Below are 16,272 nucleotides of genomic sequence, written 5' to 3'. Positions count from 1 at the left end.
TCACCCTGTAACGGCAACAAAGTTCAGCGGTTATTATTTAACCTGCGCCCTTGGAATGACTTGCACTTCTGTAATACAGAGGTTTTGTTAAGGCGATCTGCTGAAGTTTCCATGTAGTCTAGTTCAGTTAAGTAGTACAGTTTATGCTGAATAACTCTTGCCTTCTCTTCAAACAGACTCCCCTCAGTGCTGGTAAGTTCTCTAACAGCAGCTGAGATTGACGTCTGCTAAGTGAGCGTTATACCGACCAACACGTGTCTCATCTTGGATTTGATTTCGCCTGCTGCAAAAATGTACTTGTCGTGTTGGACATTATCTGATTGCATTTAGAGTTTCATTTTGAAATTCCTTCTTCATTTAGAAAACAGTATTCTCTAAGTACATATCAAAGACCAGTCTTTTACTAAGTAGCCTAAGAAGTATCTCTTAAAATGGCTTTAACAAGTATGTCTAAAAATGTTTTATAGAATAAGTCTTTTTTCTTTCACTGCATAAGAAGAAAGAAGCAAATAGCTCCAATCACAATAGCCGTGTACATTCCCGTTCACCGAGTGTATGCGCTGGACGAGGGTAGTTGGTGTAACCATTAACCACAGCTCTTGTGTAATAGCTGTGAGTCAAAGTCAACGTCAAAGTAGCTTTATTATCAATTACTTCAAATGTCAAGACATACAAAGTAATCAAAAGAACGTTTCCCACTCTACTACGGTGAAACATATAAAGTGCACAGGCACAACAGATAAGACAGGACCTTACCTTATACTAAATAGAACATACAGACAAGACATTACATAATACAAGTAGAAGCACAGTGAGACCCCCTCTGATCTACTCTAGTGGATGACACTGCAAACATGTTATCTTACAGAGCTCAGTAGCTGCTCTTCTATTTGAATCAGTGAAGATTAACACTATTCACAGGCCATGTAGTAACTGGTCGCCTGTCTTATTTCCTTTCAGGTTGGTGAAGATGCATCACATCACCTGGACAGCCTTGCTGCTGTCAGTCACTCTGTCTGTGAGTTCTGGAGGTAAAGTGCTGGTGTTCCCGTTAGATGGCAGCCACTGGGTGAACATGAAGGTCCTCGTTGAGGAGCTGCACTCCCGAGGCCACAGCATTACTGTAGTGCGAGCCTCGGACAGCGTGTACATTAAAGAGGAGTCTCCTCATTACAGTGCCATCACCATCCCCACTGCTGGAACCTTTGTTCAGGAGTTCTTTGGCACATTTTCCAAAAAAATGCTGAATTTACGGAGAGAACAAAAGTTCTCCTGGCCTCAATTGATGCTTCAGTTTGAAGTAATTAACATGTTCTCAGAGATGCATCGGCAAACGTGTGAGATGATGGCAATGATGTTTCAAGATGAGGTCCTTATGAAATCGCTCACAGATGCCAAATTTGACGTGGTCCTAACGGATCCAGCAGTTGGTGGTGGAGTGCTCTTAGCTCGACGTCTCAGTCTTCCGTTGGTGTTAAACGTGAGGTGGACTGTCCATGGTGATGCCCACTATGCCATCGCCCCCTCCCCTCTCTCCTATGTCCCCTACCCAGGAGCTGAGCTGACAGACAAGATGACTTTCTCTCAGAGGGTTCAGAACATGCTGACATATGCATTTGGTTTATTCCAGATGCAAATGATTGTTGCTCCCCACTACACAGCTTTCTGCAAAAGGTTCTTTGGTCCTGATGTTGACTACTTCTCCTTGTTCCAGGATGCTGATATTTGGCTCATGAAGAATGATTTCACCTTTGAGTTTCCACGCCCAACCATGCCCAATGTGGTCTTTATGAGTGGGTACCACTGCAAGCCTACTAGAACACTTCCTGATGACCTGGATGAGTTTGTCCAAAGTTCAGGGGAGCATGGGGTCATCATCATGTCCCTGGGAACTCTGTTTGCAGAGCTCCCTAGTGATATCACTGAGGAGATTGCAGCGGCTTTTGCTCAGCTTCCCCAAAAGGTCATCTGGAGACAAAAAGGGGCCAAGCCCTCGACTCTTGGTAACAACACCTTACTGGTGGACTGGATACCCCAAAATGACCTGCTGGGACACCCAAAGACTAAAGTGTTTGTAGCCCATGGGGGCACCAATGGTGTCCAAGAGGCAATCTACCATGGTGTTCCGATAGTTGGCCTTCCCATAGTGTTTGATCAGCCTGATAATCTGTCCAGAATGGTGGCAAGAGGAACCGCTAAGGTATTGGACATTGCCACTCTGGACAGAGCAGTGTTTGTGGAGGCGTTAAGGGCAGTGTTGTATGAGCCGTCCTACAGGGAGAACATGCAGAGGCTCTCCAGGATCCACCATGACCAGCCCATGAAGCCTCTGGACCGCGCCATTTTCTGGATAGAGTTCGTCATGAGGCATGGAGGCGCCCCTCACCTGCGCACACAGTCCTTCAGGATGTCCTGGATGGCTTATCATTCTATAGACGTCATACTGACTCTGCTGATGGCTTTGCTGCTCTTAGTGATAATAATGTTCCTGGCCATCAAAAAATGCTTTTCAGTTTTATTCAAAAAGAAAGTCAAATCTGATTAATATTATTGTCTTTCACATCGAGAAGTTAGAAGTCAAAGTTATTAAAAAATGTTTAAAGTTATTAAAAAGTTCAGTGAATGGTATTTTTTTCCGGCCATAATGGCACAATAGTAGGCTACTAATGGAGTAAATACTTTTCATCTTAACCTACAAAATGGTAACAATGAATTTGTCTGCATTTGGTTTCGTTGTCTGTAAAGCACTGGGATTGATCAGTCCCTCTTACAGTAGGAATCTACTAAAGCACATATATTTGATAGGAAGAGATCGAACTGGGAATGTGAAAATAGTAGTTTCAATGCAAACTTTTCAATTATACTGGACTTTCTGTGTTGGGGAACTGTGTTTTTAGCCCGCGCTACTCAGTGTCCAATCCACAAGGTTAAACAGAGGTTGAACTTTCTCCCTTTCTCCTTTTAATATCAGAATGTTGGGCTTCTTGTACAGGCACCGTTCGTCAAATGAATTACTTGTGTTAAAATGTCAACTCTCACTCATATCCTTATTGTTTACAGTGTTCTATTATTAGTCTATTAAATCCACAGACAGGTTAGGAAACTGGTACATATTAAGAGATTCTGAATTGGCAAGCTGGATGTTTCAGTGAACATATATTGTTAATATTGACAATAAACTGAAAACTAAATTTTAACTCCAAACTGTTTGCCGAGGTTTTCTACTGACGTTGTTTGGCTCACACCTTATTTTCGCCTACTCTGTGAAAACTCATTCATTTTTTTCATAGGGAATTATTTTTTCGTTGGAACCAGGAAGTGTTAAGATGCTTACACTATAAACTACAAACTTCTGGTCGACTCCCAAACTCTATTCTGTATTCTGCCTTCACGGCTTCAACTAGGGAGTGATGTGAACTTGTCTGACCTGTGATCTCTTTTCAGGTTGACCTCAACACACCTCTTTCTACACACACTTATCAACTAACACAGATCTGTCACTCAAGAAATCAAAGTGTGACAAATAAAATAATAACAAAGGAGGTGAAATTAGTACTAAATGCAGATACTGGGGGTGTCCCATTCACATAACAAACACAAGAAGCACTTTTAGACTCATCTGTTATCAGTGAGTGTGTCCACATTTACTGCTTTGGGTATTAGTTTACAGCTGGCTCTTGGCCATCTAACGCAGCAACGCAGCCAATCTTTGAACAAGTTTTTTATACCCTGTAACTGCTACAAGGTTCAGCCGTCATTATGTAACCGGCGCCCTCGGGATGACTTGCACTTCTGTAATACAGAGGTTTTGTTCAGGCGATCTGCTGAAGTTTCCATGTAGTCTAGTTCAGTTAAGAAGTACAGTTAAATGCTGAATAACTCCTGCCCTCTCTTCAAACGGACTCCCCTCAGTGCTGGTAAGTTCTCTAATAGCAGCTGAGGTTGACGTCTGCCAGTTGAGCCTTACACCGACCAACACGTGTCTCATCTGGATTTGATTTTGCCTGCTGCAAAAATGTTGGACATAATCTGATTCTATTTAGAGTTTAATTTAGGAATTCGTTCTTCTTCATTAAGAAAACGGTATTGTTACTGAGGTAAAGGACTGTATATTTTGCTTGCAGGTTGCTTGGTCGTATTGCTCGGCAGTGTCTGAACACTCGCGACAATCACGGCACTCTTCTTTCTCTTTAATTAGGCCATAGGCTAGCTTTTCTATTGTATCATTCCGTTCCAGTATTATGGGAAATAAAATCTCTCAACGTATTCTGAAAGTGTACTACACCATCCTGCTTACATGAAGTTTCCACACGCTGAAATCCTGTATTTATTTTGCATTTTGACTCTGAATATCGAACTACCTTATCTGCCGCGGTATGATTCACGTGAGTGTGAAGCGTCACTGATCCAGTTCTGACCAATGAGCGATCACGATTACTACTTTGTGATGTGAGTGAGTCGCGGTCTGTTGGTAAACAAAGATGGCGACACCCAGTCGAAAGCGGTTGCGTTCAGAGGAAAATCCTGCTTGCTGTATGCATATTTTAGAGAATTGTGACGAAAATACCTGCGTTTTAACTCGAACCAGATGGGACACATTCAGGAAGATCGCAAAAGAGTGGATATCGCTGAAAGGGAGAGAGAACAACGCCGTGTTGCCAATTGTACACATGTTGGACAGTGAATACTGTGAACTGGAAACACTCCCCTGCTATCATCCCTCCTGCTACAAACGATTACTGATAAAAGACAGCTGTTCCATGCCAAGGAGAGACTAGAGAAACAGAAGTCAGGTTGTACTGGTGAGTAGGCCTCAATTTATATTTGCTGCACGTTTTTTGTCAATAACAGGCGAAGCCTCAGTCATAATCAGTAAAACAGCATTTCTGTATGACTAGCCTAACTATGCCATATTATATAGAAAAAATCGAATTAAAAATATTATTGGGACATGCCATCATGTTCATTGTTATTTCCAGACAGTGCAGGTCCTTCCCCTAAGAGATTGCGTTCGAAAACAGAAATGCAGGGATCTTCAGCAATACTTCCTGAAGTCTGTTTGATCTGCAAGAAAAAGGAAAGATTTACAACAGTCAAAGGAACGAGAGTGAAGGATAAATTGGCCAAAGCAGAAACAGACAACTGCGGTAGTAAACTTAGTGTAATACATTCTTGGACTCTCTCGTAGTTTCAGTCTCATATTGCAGTGTTTGTAGCCTACTGAGGTTTATGTTTACTACTGTGTACAAAAATAGATCAAAACTTGTGATGTATACTTGTTTCTTGTAAGCGAGTGAGTCATATTTAGGCTTACCAGCATACTTTGAAAGCATAGTTATTGACTAGTGTAATTTCCTTGCAAACTAATCTTCAGTCTTTAATGCATTTTACAGTGGGAGAAGGTCATTATTTGATGCCTCATACAAGGTATTCTGTGATACTGTCATTGTGAAGAGGATTTTGGACAACCAAGAAGTTCTTCGGATGTCTAGCCTTCTAAAGACCTTCAAGAAAATTGTGCAGAAACATGAGTCATTGGATGCCTCCAATTACAGGTACACATAATTTTATTTCTGAGGGTATTACTGAATATACCTAACTGAATAGTAGTAAAGAAATATTTTTGCTATTGAATATGATTTTGATTTTTGGCTTGGGAAAAAAGCCCCCCTCTGCAAAGGCCCTCAATTGTAAGATTTTGTTTTGGACTGAATAATGAACTTGTGGGACCAAGAAAAAAAGCTCCTAATCCAAAACACAATGGAGGATCATTAATGCAATTCTGTAGGATTGAGCCTTGATCTGGGAATTTCGGAACTCTCTATTGTTTTTTTCTTTGAAATCTCATTCACCAGCATTCCACGAAATTGTTGTAAATCACACTTACCAGTACTTTTTAGGGGCATCAGTGGTCTAGTGGTTAAGAAATTGGCTGGACTGGAGGGTTGCAGGTTCAAATTCCACCTGAGACGCTGATGAGGTGCCCATGAGCAAGGCCCAAGGCCTCAGTGGCAGCACACTGCTCCGGGTGTCCTGATACTGATGTTGCAGTGATGGCCCTAGCACACAATGCCTCAGTACAAGCTGATCTGTACTTCCTCACTGGAACCAGAAACAAACTTAGGATAATCAATCTCCAAAGGATAGCCAACTCTTTGTCCTTAGCATCATGCCAGTCTCTAATTGGCCTCCATGTCTTTAGTGGCTGTGATTCTGTCAGTTCCTTCTATGGAAAGGGGAAGGAAAAAGCATTCAAGACTGCCTTCAGTGACCAGCAATATATCAGAGCATTTTGTAACCTTGGGGAAAGCTTTGATCTGGATGACAATACTCTGAGCACTTTGGAAAGGTTTGTCTGCAAAATGTATGGACAGGACTTAAAAAGTGTCAATGAAGCCAGGTACTGTGTGTTTCGTGTCGCCACGAAGTCGACTGAGCAAAGCTTGCCACCTACAGCTGATGCTCTGAAGTTACATGCACTGAGGGCAAACTATCAAGCTGCCATCCACCGTCGAGCTCTGCAGCCAAAAATGTGTGCACCATCACCAGAAGGCCATGGCTGGAATATCCATGATAATCAGCTGTCCATCAACTGGATGACTAAAGATCCTGCTCCTAGAGAGGTGCTAATGCTGATCAGCTGTAAGTGTAAAACGGGTGAATGTGCTACAAAACGGTGTTCCTGCAAATCATCAAACTTGAACTGTACTGACCTTTGTTGGTGTAAGAACTGTCAGAATGCTTCCAAAACAGCTGGTCAAGAGGACATTCTTGATAGTGATGACAGTGATGATGATTGATACACTTTAGCGTGAGTAGGCTTTTCTGGAGCGCTTAATCGTTTATGATGATCAAATTTGTGGTACATTATGATTACAATGGATGACCCACATGGTCGTAACAAATGTGTTTTCTGTTTTGCTCTGTGTCTTGTAGGTGGGTTGGTGCGCAGCTGTAGCTGGAGTTGGAGATGGGGGAGTCTGGCCCTGCACCTGGATTACATCTGTGTTTGTGTGTGTGTGTGTGTGTGAGAGAGAGTATGTGTGTTTGTGTGAGTGTGTGTGTGGGGGGATCAGAGAGTAGCAGCTCTCTCGTGTGTATGTGTGTGTGTGTGTGTTTTGTGTGTGTGAGTGTGTATGTTTGTGTGGTGTGTGTGGTGTGTGAGTGTGTGTGGGATCAGAGGGGGAAGGATCAGAGAGCAGCAGCTCTCTCGTGTGTGTGTGTTTTGTGTGAGTGTGTATGTTTGTGTGGTGTGTGAGTGTGTGTGGGATCAGAGGGGGAGGGATCAGAGAGCAGCAGCTCTCTCATGTGTGTGTGGTGTGTGTATTTCTATTTTTGTAAATAAATGATTATTTGTCCGTCCATTTCATTTTCGTTTTGTCATGTCCTAAAAGCCCTAGACAGGGGCGTGACGACAATATTGGTATATGTTTTATTTGATTCCATTGAAGGTATATGAAATTATTTGGAATTTATCTTAATATTCTGGTATTAATATCAGTTAAGGGGCCTATATAGTCTAATCTGAAATGTGGTATGTGAAAAATTACACCCCATGGTGAGCTTCTTGCGCCCGTGAAACATTTGCCAAACAGCTTATACTGGCAAACTTTTCGTGGGCGCAACCCACAAACTCAGCTCTGCAGCTCATCCTACGAATGCTTGTTCCTTGCAAATGTGGCACCATTTGAAAGGGGAGTAAACAGGCTTTCCAATGGTATATGGTTCATTGCCAAGAAGCATTGTTACAACAAAGAAATAATCTACCAAACACAAATTTCCTTAGTTTCAGTTTATTCTGGCACATTTTTCATGGGCACAACCCACAAACTCAGCTCTGCAGCTCATCCTACGAATGCTTGTTCCTTACAAATGTGGCACCATCGGAAAGGGAAGAAAGTAGGCTTTCCAACGGTATAAGATGTATTGCCAAAAAGCATTCATACAGCAAAGAAATAATCTACCAAACAAAAGTAAGTTTCCCTACTTTTTGTGCTGAGTTTATGTCCATACTTTCATACATTTCCAACTTCAAAAGGCGATTTACTCACTAACTGCAAAATTTCTGCCTGTGGAACTTTTTGTGGAAGAAGTTTAACTATTGTACTTGATTAAAAACAAAAAAAAAAGTATTTCCCAGGATACTGGAACGGAAGTCAATTTCTAGGCCCTTTCTGAGAGCTAGCCTATGGCCTAAATGTGCTATCATCTATTACTACATGACACTGCATGAGATGGTACATAAGGGTGTGGTCTGCAATGGGAACAGGGACCAATCAGCACTGCACTGGATTACATCAATGAATGATTCCTACACTATAACAATTACACATAACCCATATTATTTAGACACATATCATAGATCTCATTTGTATTATATTTACAGTATGAACAGTATGAACTCATCCTTATTGCATCAATCAATATAAGAGAACATGCTAATCGCTACTAGTATGCTATTATTATGCTAATCGCTAATCGCTTCTAATAGCAATGTAGAGCCCACTACAAACACTATACCTTCCTGAAACACACTAACTTGTATCAGGTACGCACACAATGCCTCACATACGTATTTGAACAATGATGATCGGCAAACTAGGCACTCAGTATGTTTAACACTTACCTATTGCTGCCACTGAATTGGCTACTAATGAAACTTATCCATACCTAACTGTCAAACTGAGGGAGCTGCTCGCGTTGCTAGGCAACGCTATTATTAACGGAGTCTTTTGTACCGGTATTCTCTCAGTACATAATTCACAGAGCAGTCTTTTACTAAGTAAGAAGTATCTCTTAAAATGGCTTGACGCTGCAAACATGTTATCTCACAGAGCTCAGTAGCTGGTTTAGCACAGCAAGACACACTGTGCTTGTTTCATACTGTAGTTCTATTTGCATAAGGGCTAACCCATCCCAAGCACCCCTCATAAGCCACAGTCACTGGTATTCTATTTGAATCAATGAAGATTAACACGATTCACAGGCCACGTAGTAATTGGTCGCCTGTCTTATTTCCTTTCAGGTTGGTGAAGATGCATCACATCACCTGGACAGCCTTGCTGCTGTCAGTCACTCTGTCTGTGAGCTCTGGAGGTAAAGTGCTGGTGTTCCCGTTAGATGGCAGCCACTGGGTGAACATGAAGGTCATCGTTGAGGAGCTGCACTCCCGAGGCCACAGCATCACTGTAGTGCGAGCCTCAGACAGCTGGTACATTAAAGAAGAGTCTCCCCATTACAGTGCCATCACCATCCCTACCGCTGGAGGCTTTGATGAGGAGTTCTTTGGCACCTTTGTCAATAGACTGCTAAATATACGGAAAGAACAAAAGTTATGGAGTAGTTTGATGCTTGAGTTAGAAGTAATAGAGAAGCTCTCGGAGATGCATCAGAAAATGTGTGAGATGATGGCAATGATGTTTGAAGATGAGGCTCTCATGAAATCGCTCACAGATGCCAAGTTTGACGTAGTCCTAACTGATCCAGGCATAGGTGGTGGAGTCTTTTTGGCTCGACGTCTCAGTCTTCCGTTGGTGTTAAACGTGAGGTGGACTATCCATGGAGAGGCCCACTATGCCATCGCTCCCTCCCCTGTCTCCTATGTCCCCTGCCCAAGAACGGAACTGACAGACAAGATGACTTTCTTTCAGAGGGTTCAGAACATGCTGACACATGCCTTTGATTTTTTTCAGTGGCAAATGATTGTTGCTCCCCACTACACAGCTTTCTGCAAACGTTTCTTTGGCCCTGATGTTGACTACTTCTCCTTGTTCCAGGATGCTGATATTTGGCTCATGAGGAATGACTTCACCTTTGACTTTCCACGCCCAACCATGCCCAATGTGGTCTATATGAGTGGGTTCCAATGCAAACCTGCCAGACCACTTCCTGTTGACCTGGAAGAGTTTGTCCAAAGTTCAGAGGAGCATGGGGTCATCATCATGTCCCTGGGAACATTGTTCGCAGAGCTCCCTAGTGACATCACTGAGGAGATTGCGGCGGCTTTTGCTCAGTTTCCCCAAAAGGTCATCTGGAAACATACAGGGGCCAAGCCCTCGAATCTTGGCAACAACACCTTACTGGTGGACTGGATGCCCCAAAATGACCTACTGGGACACCCAAAGACTCAAGTGTTTGTAGCCCATGGGGGCACCAATGGTGTCCAAGAGGCAATCTCCCATGGCATCCCGATAGTTGGCTTACCTCTGGTATTAGATCAGCCTGATAATCTTTTCAAAATGGTGGCAAGAGGAACCGCTAAGGTAGTGGATGTTGCCACTCTGGACCGAGCAGTGTTTGTGGAGGCGTTAAGGGCAGTGCTATATGAGCCGTCCTACAGGGAGAACATGCAGAGGCTCTCCAGGATCCACCATGACCAGCCCATGAAGCCTCTGGACCGCGCCATTTTCTGGATAGAGTTCGTCATGAGGCATGGAGGTGCCCCTCACCTACGCACACAGTCCTTCAGGATGTCCTGGATGGCTTATCATTCTATAGACGTCATACTGACTCTGCTGATGGCTTTGCTGCTCTTACTACTCATTATGTTCATGGCTATCAAGAAATGCTTTTCAGTTTTATTCAAAAAGAAAGTCAAATCTGATTAATATTATTGTCTTTCACTCTGTTTGTAAAGTTCGTAGTCAAAGTTATTACATTTTTTTCTTAAAGTTATTCAAAAGGAATGTCAAATGTGAACAATATTATTGTCTTTCACTTTTTCTAATAAAAACATGGGTTTAAAGTTATTCATCAAGGTGTGGTCATACTAAACTAACACTTCACCCATGGAAGGTGAAATATAAGACCAGTTTGAGGGCTGGCTGATGTTTGAGACATGTTAATAAAGTAATTTCTATTTTCCCTTTGACATGTTATTTAAGTCATTTCTATCTTCCCTGTACAGTTTTGACATGTTTTACACAATATTTATGTCTTCATCTCTTTCATGCCTCTGCCGCCTATCCTTCGCGGTTCACAGTGATTGACTGAATGGTGTAATCTGTCAACACGGTCACAGTCCATTTATTTTGTAAATGTCCCATTGAGACAGAATTGATTCATTCCAAACGACAATGTTCCACATATTTGGTGTTGCGATGTTAGGACTGTTATGTTTAAGACTCTTGCTTAAAAACTGTGTCAAACACATCTATCGATAAACGCAAGCCAGGTCTTAGTGTTTTACCAATATGGATTGTAATACGGGTGTAATACATGAATCCCAAGATACCACATTGATCACCTGTTGTGACGACCCCTCCACTCCACTAGGTGTCTTTTCCCTTTCCCTTGGCTCTTTTCCAGGTGTCTGGTTTGGAGTGGTGGGTCATCAGGCCTGATGAGCCACACCTGTGCCCGGTTTGGCTATATCAGGATTTCTACTCCAGTTCCCAGGAGAGATCCCTTCCCGGTTGCAGACGGCTGCTCATGATCTCAGCGACAGTGACATGACAGACTGGCGCTCCGTTGGGAATGAAAGCCCAAGGTGTGCTGCTTGAGCCATTCCACCAATGCATCTGTGTGTGAAGAGCATTTCCTTCGGAATGCACTTTGCCTCATTCTTACATCATAGGCGCATTCTGTCTGGGCTCTTGTGCTAGTGAGTTTTTCTTAAGTCCAACTCCACAGGAGATGATTGAGGTAATGCAATGGGATTTCTAGGGATACTTTTGTTTGGCCAGTTTCCATGTAGAAGGTTGCTAGTTCGATTCCCTGTCGAAGCGTCCTTGAGCAAGACACTGAACCCCTAATTGCTCCTGATGTGCAGTGTGCCATCAGTGTCAATGTAAAAATGTGTGTACATCCTTGTAAGTCGCTTTGAATAAAAGTGTCTGCTAAATGTAAATGTATCTGTCTCTCCGCAACAAACAACTGTTCCTTTCAGCTGACCTGTGTAAAGGTGTGCGACTCCCTTGCTTCATAGCCCTACCGTCTCTTTTTATTGCTCTCTACCTCAATGTCGGACCATGATCTGATATCAACAGGTCAATGGCTCAAATGTTTTTATTCATTCATTATTGTTCTCTGGACAATAAAGTGTCTTCTCACACTCAGTTGTCTAAAGGTGTACAACTGTTGACAGTATCACAAATTGTCAAACCACATGTCCAGCATACAGTTGTGGTGTTCAAATCGTACCCTGTTTGCACGGTGTAGCAAGACTGGCCCTTTAAAAATGACTTATCTGTATAAGGTGCAACGTTCAAGGGGAGTTTAGCAGGTGAGGAGTCACATCGCACCCAGGTCTTGAACAATTGGCATTATTCCTTGGTGTCACGCTAGCAGGTGAATCAGCACTAGAGACCTCTAGTGGGGTATTTTAGACATTGATATATATTTATATATTCAAAGATAGCTAGATATATATGTACAGTATATCAATATGGTGAACTTAATGCTCTTAATGACTGCATACAACAAATTCATAATGCCCAAAGATCTACTAAAGGGATATTTTTTGAAACACTTCTCCTAAAAGCTGTCTGAATGTGTAAGCTTTTTACATAAAGCCAGATATGACCTGTGGACATGTTGACCTTTGGACATTAGCCATATAGCTGGTGCTTAAAAGGCTCACAGTGACCACAAAGCGAGCTGCTCCCACTGCCCTCTGAGAAGGTATGTTTGCGTCCGTTGTTTGCTGTGTTCATTAGTGGAAAGCCGTGTGTTACGTAGGCTGTGCGTTTCCTCTGTATCTCTTAGTCATGTTGGGCTGACCTAGTGTTACTCCGAGACTAGAGAGTGTGTGGTGAGCTTTTTTTTAATACAGAATGACCGTGTAATCTTTTAACACTGCAAGGCGAGTAAGGGTTCAGAAAATACTATTCATTTGCTATGAGCAGGCAGATGTGAACAGAAGTAATCAGATGAAAAAGAGGGGTTAATGCAAATGTTCTTTTCTGTCCCCATAATTAATATTTCACTTTGATGTTTCTTATTGTTTTTTGTGCTAGGTACACGTGCTGGTGTAGGATGCTTCGCCTCGTGTTGTTAGCTGTCTCGGGGCTGTTCGTCTCACTCTCTGTGGCCAGAGGAGGTAAAGTGCTGGTGTACCCAGTAGATGGCAGCCACTGGGTGAACATGAAGGTCATCGTTGAGGAGCTGCACTCCCGAGGCCACAGCATTACTGTAGTGCGACCCTCAAACAGCTGGCACATTAAAGAGGAGTCTCCCTATTATACTTCACATACCATTGAAATGGGTCCATTTCAAGATGACGTGGTGGATGAACTGGCATCTGAACTTCTGCAGGCGAGGAGAAAAGGCAGGGGCTTTTTGAACGAGATGGCAATGGGCAAGTGGGTATCAGAATGGTTTTCTGGATTGCATCGGGACATGTGTACGATGGTGGCTTCAATATTTGAAGACGAGAGTCTAATGCAGACTCTGCAGGATGCTAAATATGATCTGGTTCTCACTGATCCTTCTTTTGGAGGTGGTGTGTTCTTAGCACACCGCCTCCACCTGCCGTTAGTGTTTAACGTCAGGTGGACTGTCCATGGAGAGGCCCACTATGCCATCGCTCCCTCCCCTGTCTCCTATGTCCCCTACCCAGGAGCTGAGCTGACAGACAAGATGACTTTCTCTCAAAGGCTTGGAAATGTTTTTGTATATATTTTTAGTCAGTACGGGCTCAGACAAATGGCTGATGTCCACTACGCCGCTCTGAGCCGTCGTTACTTTGGTCCTGATGTTGACTACTTCTCCTTGTTCCAGGATGCTGATATCTGGCTCATGAGGAATGACTTCACCTTTGAGTTTCCACGCCCAACCATGCCCAATGTGGTCTATATGGGAGGGTTCCAATGCAAGCCTGCTAGACCACTTCCTGTTGACCTGGAAGAGTTTGTCCAAAGTTCAGGGGAGCATGGGGTCATCATCATGTCCCTGGGAACATTGTTTGCAGAGCTCCCTAGTGACATCACTGAGGAGATTGCGGCGGCTTTTGCTCAGCTTCCCCAAAAGGTCATCTGGAGACAAAAAGGGGACAAGCCCTCGACTCTTGGCAACAACACCTTACTGGTGGACTGGATACCCCAAAATGACCTGCTGGGACACCCAAAGACTAAAGTGTTTGTAGCCCATGGGGGCACCAATGGTGTCCAAGAGGCAATCTACCATGGTGTCCCGATAGTTGGACTTCCCTTAGTGTTTGATCAGCCTGATAATCTGTCCAGAATGGTGGCAAGAGGAACCGCTAAGGTATTGGACATTGCCACTCTGGACAGAGCAGTCTTTGTGGAGGCGTTAAGGGCAGTGCTGTATGAGCCGTCCTACAGGGAGAACATGCAGAGGCTCTCCAGGATCCACCATGACCAGCCCATGAAGCCTCTGGACCGCGCCATTTTCTGGATAGAGTTCGTCATGAGGAATGGAGGCGCCCCTCACCTGCGCACACAGTCCTTCAGGATGTCCTGGATGGCTTATCATTCTATAGACGTCATGCTGACTCTGCTGATGGCTTTGCTGCTCTTACTACTCATTATGTTCCTGGCCATCAAGAAATGCTTTTCAGTTTTATTCAAAAAGAAAGTTAAATGTGAGTAATGTTTGATATAATAGTGCTGTAACAATGTAAGAACATCTAGTAATTACTAGTATCATTGTGCAGGTTGTATGCATCTTGTTAGGACAAAAAAATGCTTTTCAGTTCAATGAGTAATGGCGCTTTTCTGTAATCACCAAAATGTAAGAGAATTTTTATTTGTCACTATTTTGAAATTTTACTACTTTACCTTTAAGGATATGGTCTTTCTGAAATTAATACAGGTGTGACTAGGGATGAGGTAGCAATTTAGGCCCACAAATTGTCTCTGTCACTCACTAATAAAATCTACAAAATGGGCACCCTGATTTCACAGGTCTGATCCAAGGGCCATTGTGTTTTATTATGTTGATGGTGTTTTTCGGATCTATTATTCTTATTAATGGTTTTATCAATTTGTGTATTTTTCTTTAATCCTTCTCTTATTCTTCCATTGTATTGTTTGTGTCTGTCTTACATCTTTTATATGTTATATTATGTATTTTAATAATTTTGTATATCTAATATTCTTTTTTATTTTATACCGTCAATTGATTCACCTTGACTGGGAAGCGCTTTTTATACAACTCCTGTTGTTCTTAAACGTACAATATAAATAAATGTGATCTGATAAAAATCTGTTGACTGGGGACTGTTGAAACTTTAAGCTAATTATTTTGTGCAGAATACTGAAAGAAAGAGGCCAACTCTTACGGTCTTTATGGCTGCACAAGTGAAAATGTTAGATAACTGTGAGTGTTAACAACATATTTGAACAAGAGGTTGTGTTTGTCTAGTAATCTTTATCTGAAGTGTCCTTGTGTCAGGATAGTCCTTTTTTTAAGCTGATTTAAATTCAGTTCGGTTCCATATTATTGATTTATATTAACTTTAACAATAGACATAGTCTCGGAGCAGAGTCAAAGTGCTGAGATCACACACTGAGAAGTTGTCTCCCAAGCAGAGGTGCATAATAAAAACATGCAGTTTCCAAGTTTGGTCAGCAGAGGGCAGGATTGTGCCAGTGTTATAGCTCCAGCAGGCTGGCTTTGTATGCCCTCTGAGCAAGGTGTTGTGCACCACATTAATTGGTTATTTTAATTCAGTTTAAAAATATTGAAAACATTTAATTGTGTTCTGATGAAAACCTTTTCAGGATGAACCATTACTAATTTGCTCATGTTTAGCAATGAGGAATTTACAGTATCTGGTCAAGGCTTTTGGTTTTCGCCAGCTCAGAGACTTTTAGAGCAGCATTCATGGAGATATGAATCATTTGTTTTGCCTGGTAATAGTTTGGCTGAGGAGAACATTTGGCCATGCAGACTGGTGATCAGAGCTGTGGGTAAAATTGGATTATGGGAAGGGACCTGTGTTTGAGCCATTGGCTGTTGGTGAAGGCTTAGACAGGTGTCCTGAAGCCTGATCTATAAGTCCCTCTGACAACTGTGTTGGTGTCAAGAGCAAAGACTTGCTAAGCATGACATTTAGGTTTCTTTGCCATTCCCACTTGATTTCAAGCGTTACCCAGTTAAATTGTAATCGGCCAAAGATTAAGATAGGCCTAGGTGATTGTTTTGCAGAGCACACCAGTCTTCACTTTTCACATTGTTTACTTAAATGCAAGGTTCTTTAGGCGTACATGGCTACAATATACCATTTCACAAAACCAGGACATTTTGTTGAATAAAATAATTATAATAGTTTATCCTAACTTTATTCTGCTCATATTTAGGTTACATAGC

At 42.5% G+C, this 16,272-nt stretch overlaps 3 protein-coding genes across 3 annotated transcripts; all 3 read left to right on the top strand.

Annotated features, from left to right (window-relative positions):
• Positions 1-970: 970 nt before the first annotated feature.
• Positions 971-2,545, top strand: LOC308372645 (UDP-glucuronosyltransferase 2A1-like; the record flags this gene model as incomplete). The annotated part of the gene is made up of 1 exon (XM_080847895.1): positions 971-2,545. The coding sequence occupies one exon, from the start codon at positions 971-973 to the stop codon at positions 2,543-2,545; it is 1,575 nt and encodes a 524-aa protein (XP_080704021.1).
• Positions 2,546-5,429: 2,884 nt separating this feature from the next.
• LOC308372644 (UDP-glucuronosyltransferase 2B16-like) lies at positions 5,430-10,607 on the top strand (the record flags this gene model as incomplete). Its single annotated transcript, XM_080847894.1, has 2 exons — positions 5,430-5,555; positions 9,026-10,607. Exons 1-2 carry the CDS (start codon positions 5,485-5,487, stop codon positions 10,605-10,607), a joined length of 1,653 nt encoding a protein of 550 aa, XP_080704020.1. The 5' UTR covers positions 5,430-5,484.
• Positions 10,608-10,787: 180 nt separating this feature from the next.
• On the top strand, positions 10,788-14,550 carry LOC308372402 (UDP-glucuronosyltransferase 2C1-like; the record flags this gene model as incomplete). The annotated part of the gene is made up of 3 exons (XM_080847555.1): positions 10,788-10,794; positions 11,377-11,488; positions 12,957-14,550. 3 exons carry the CDS (start codon positions 10,788-10,790, stop codon positions 14,548-14,550), a joined length of 1,713 nt encoding a protein of 570 aa, XP_080703681.1.
• Between the last annotated feature and the right edge of the window lie 1,722 nt (positions 14,551-16,272).

Source organism: Sprattus sprattus, assembly GCF_963457725.1.
Source record: "Sprattus sprattus genome assembly, chromosome: 11".
Classification (NCBI taxonomy): Eukaryota; Metazoa; Chordata; class Actinopteri; order Clupeiformes; family Clupeidae; genus Sprattus; species Sprattus sprattus.
Note: the sequence above shows the minus strand (reverse complement) of the source record. Positions and strands in the feature narration are given on the sequence as shown.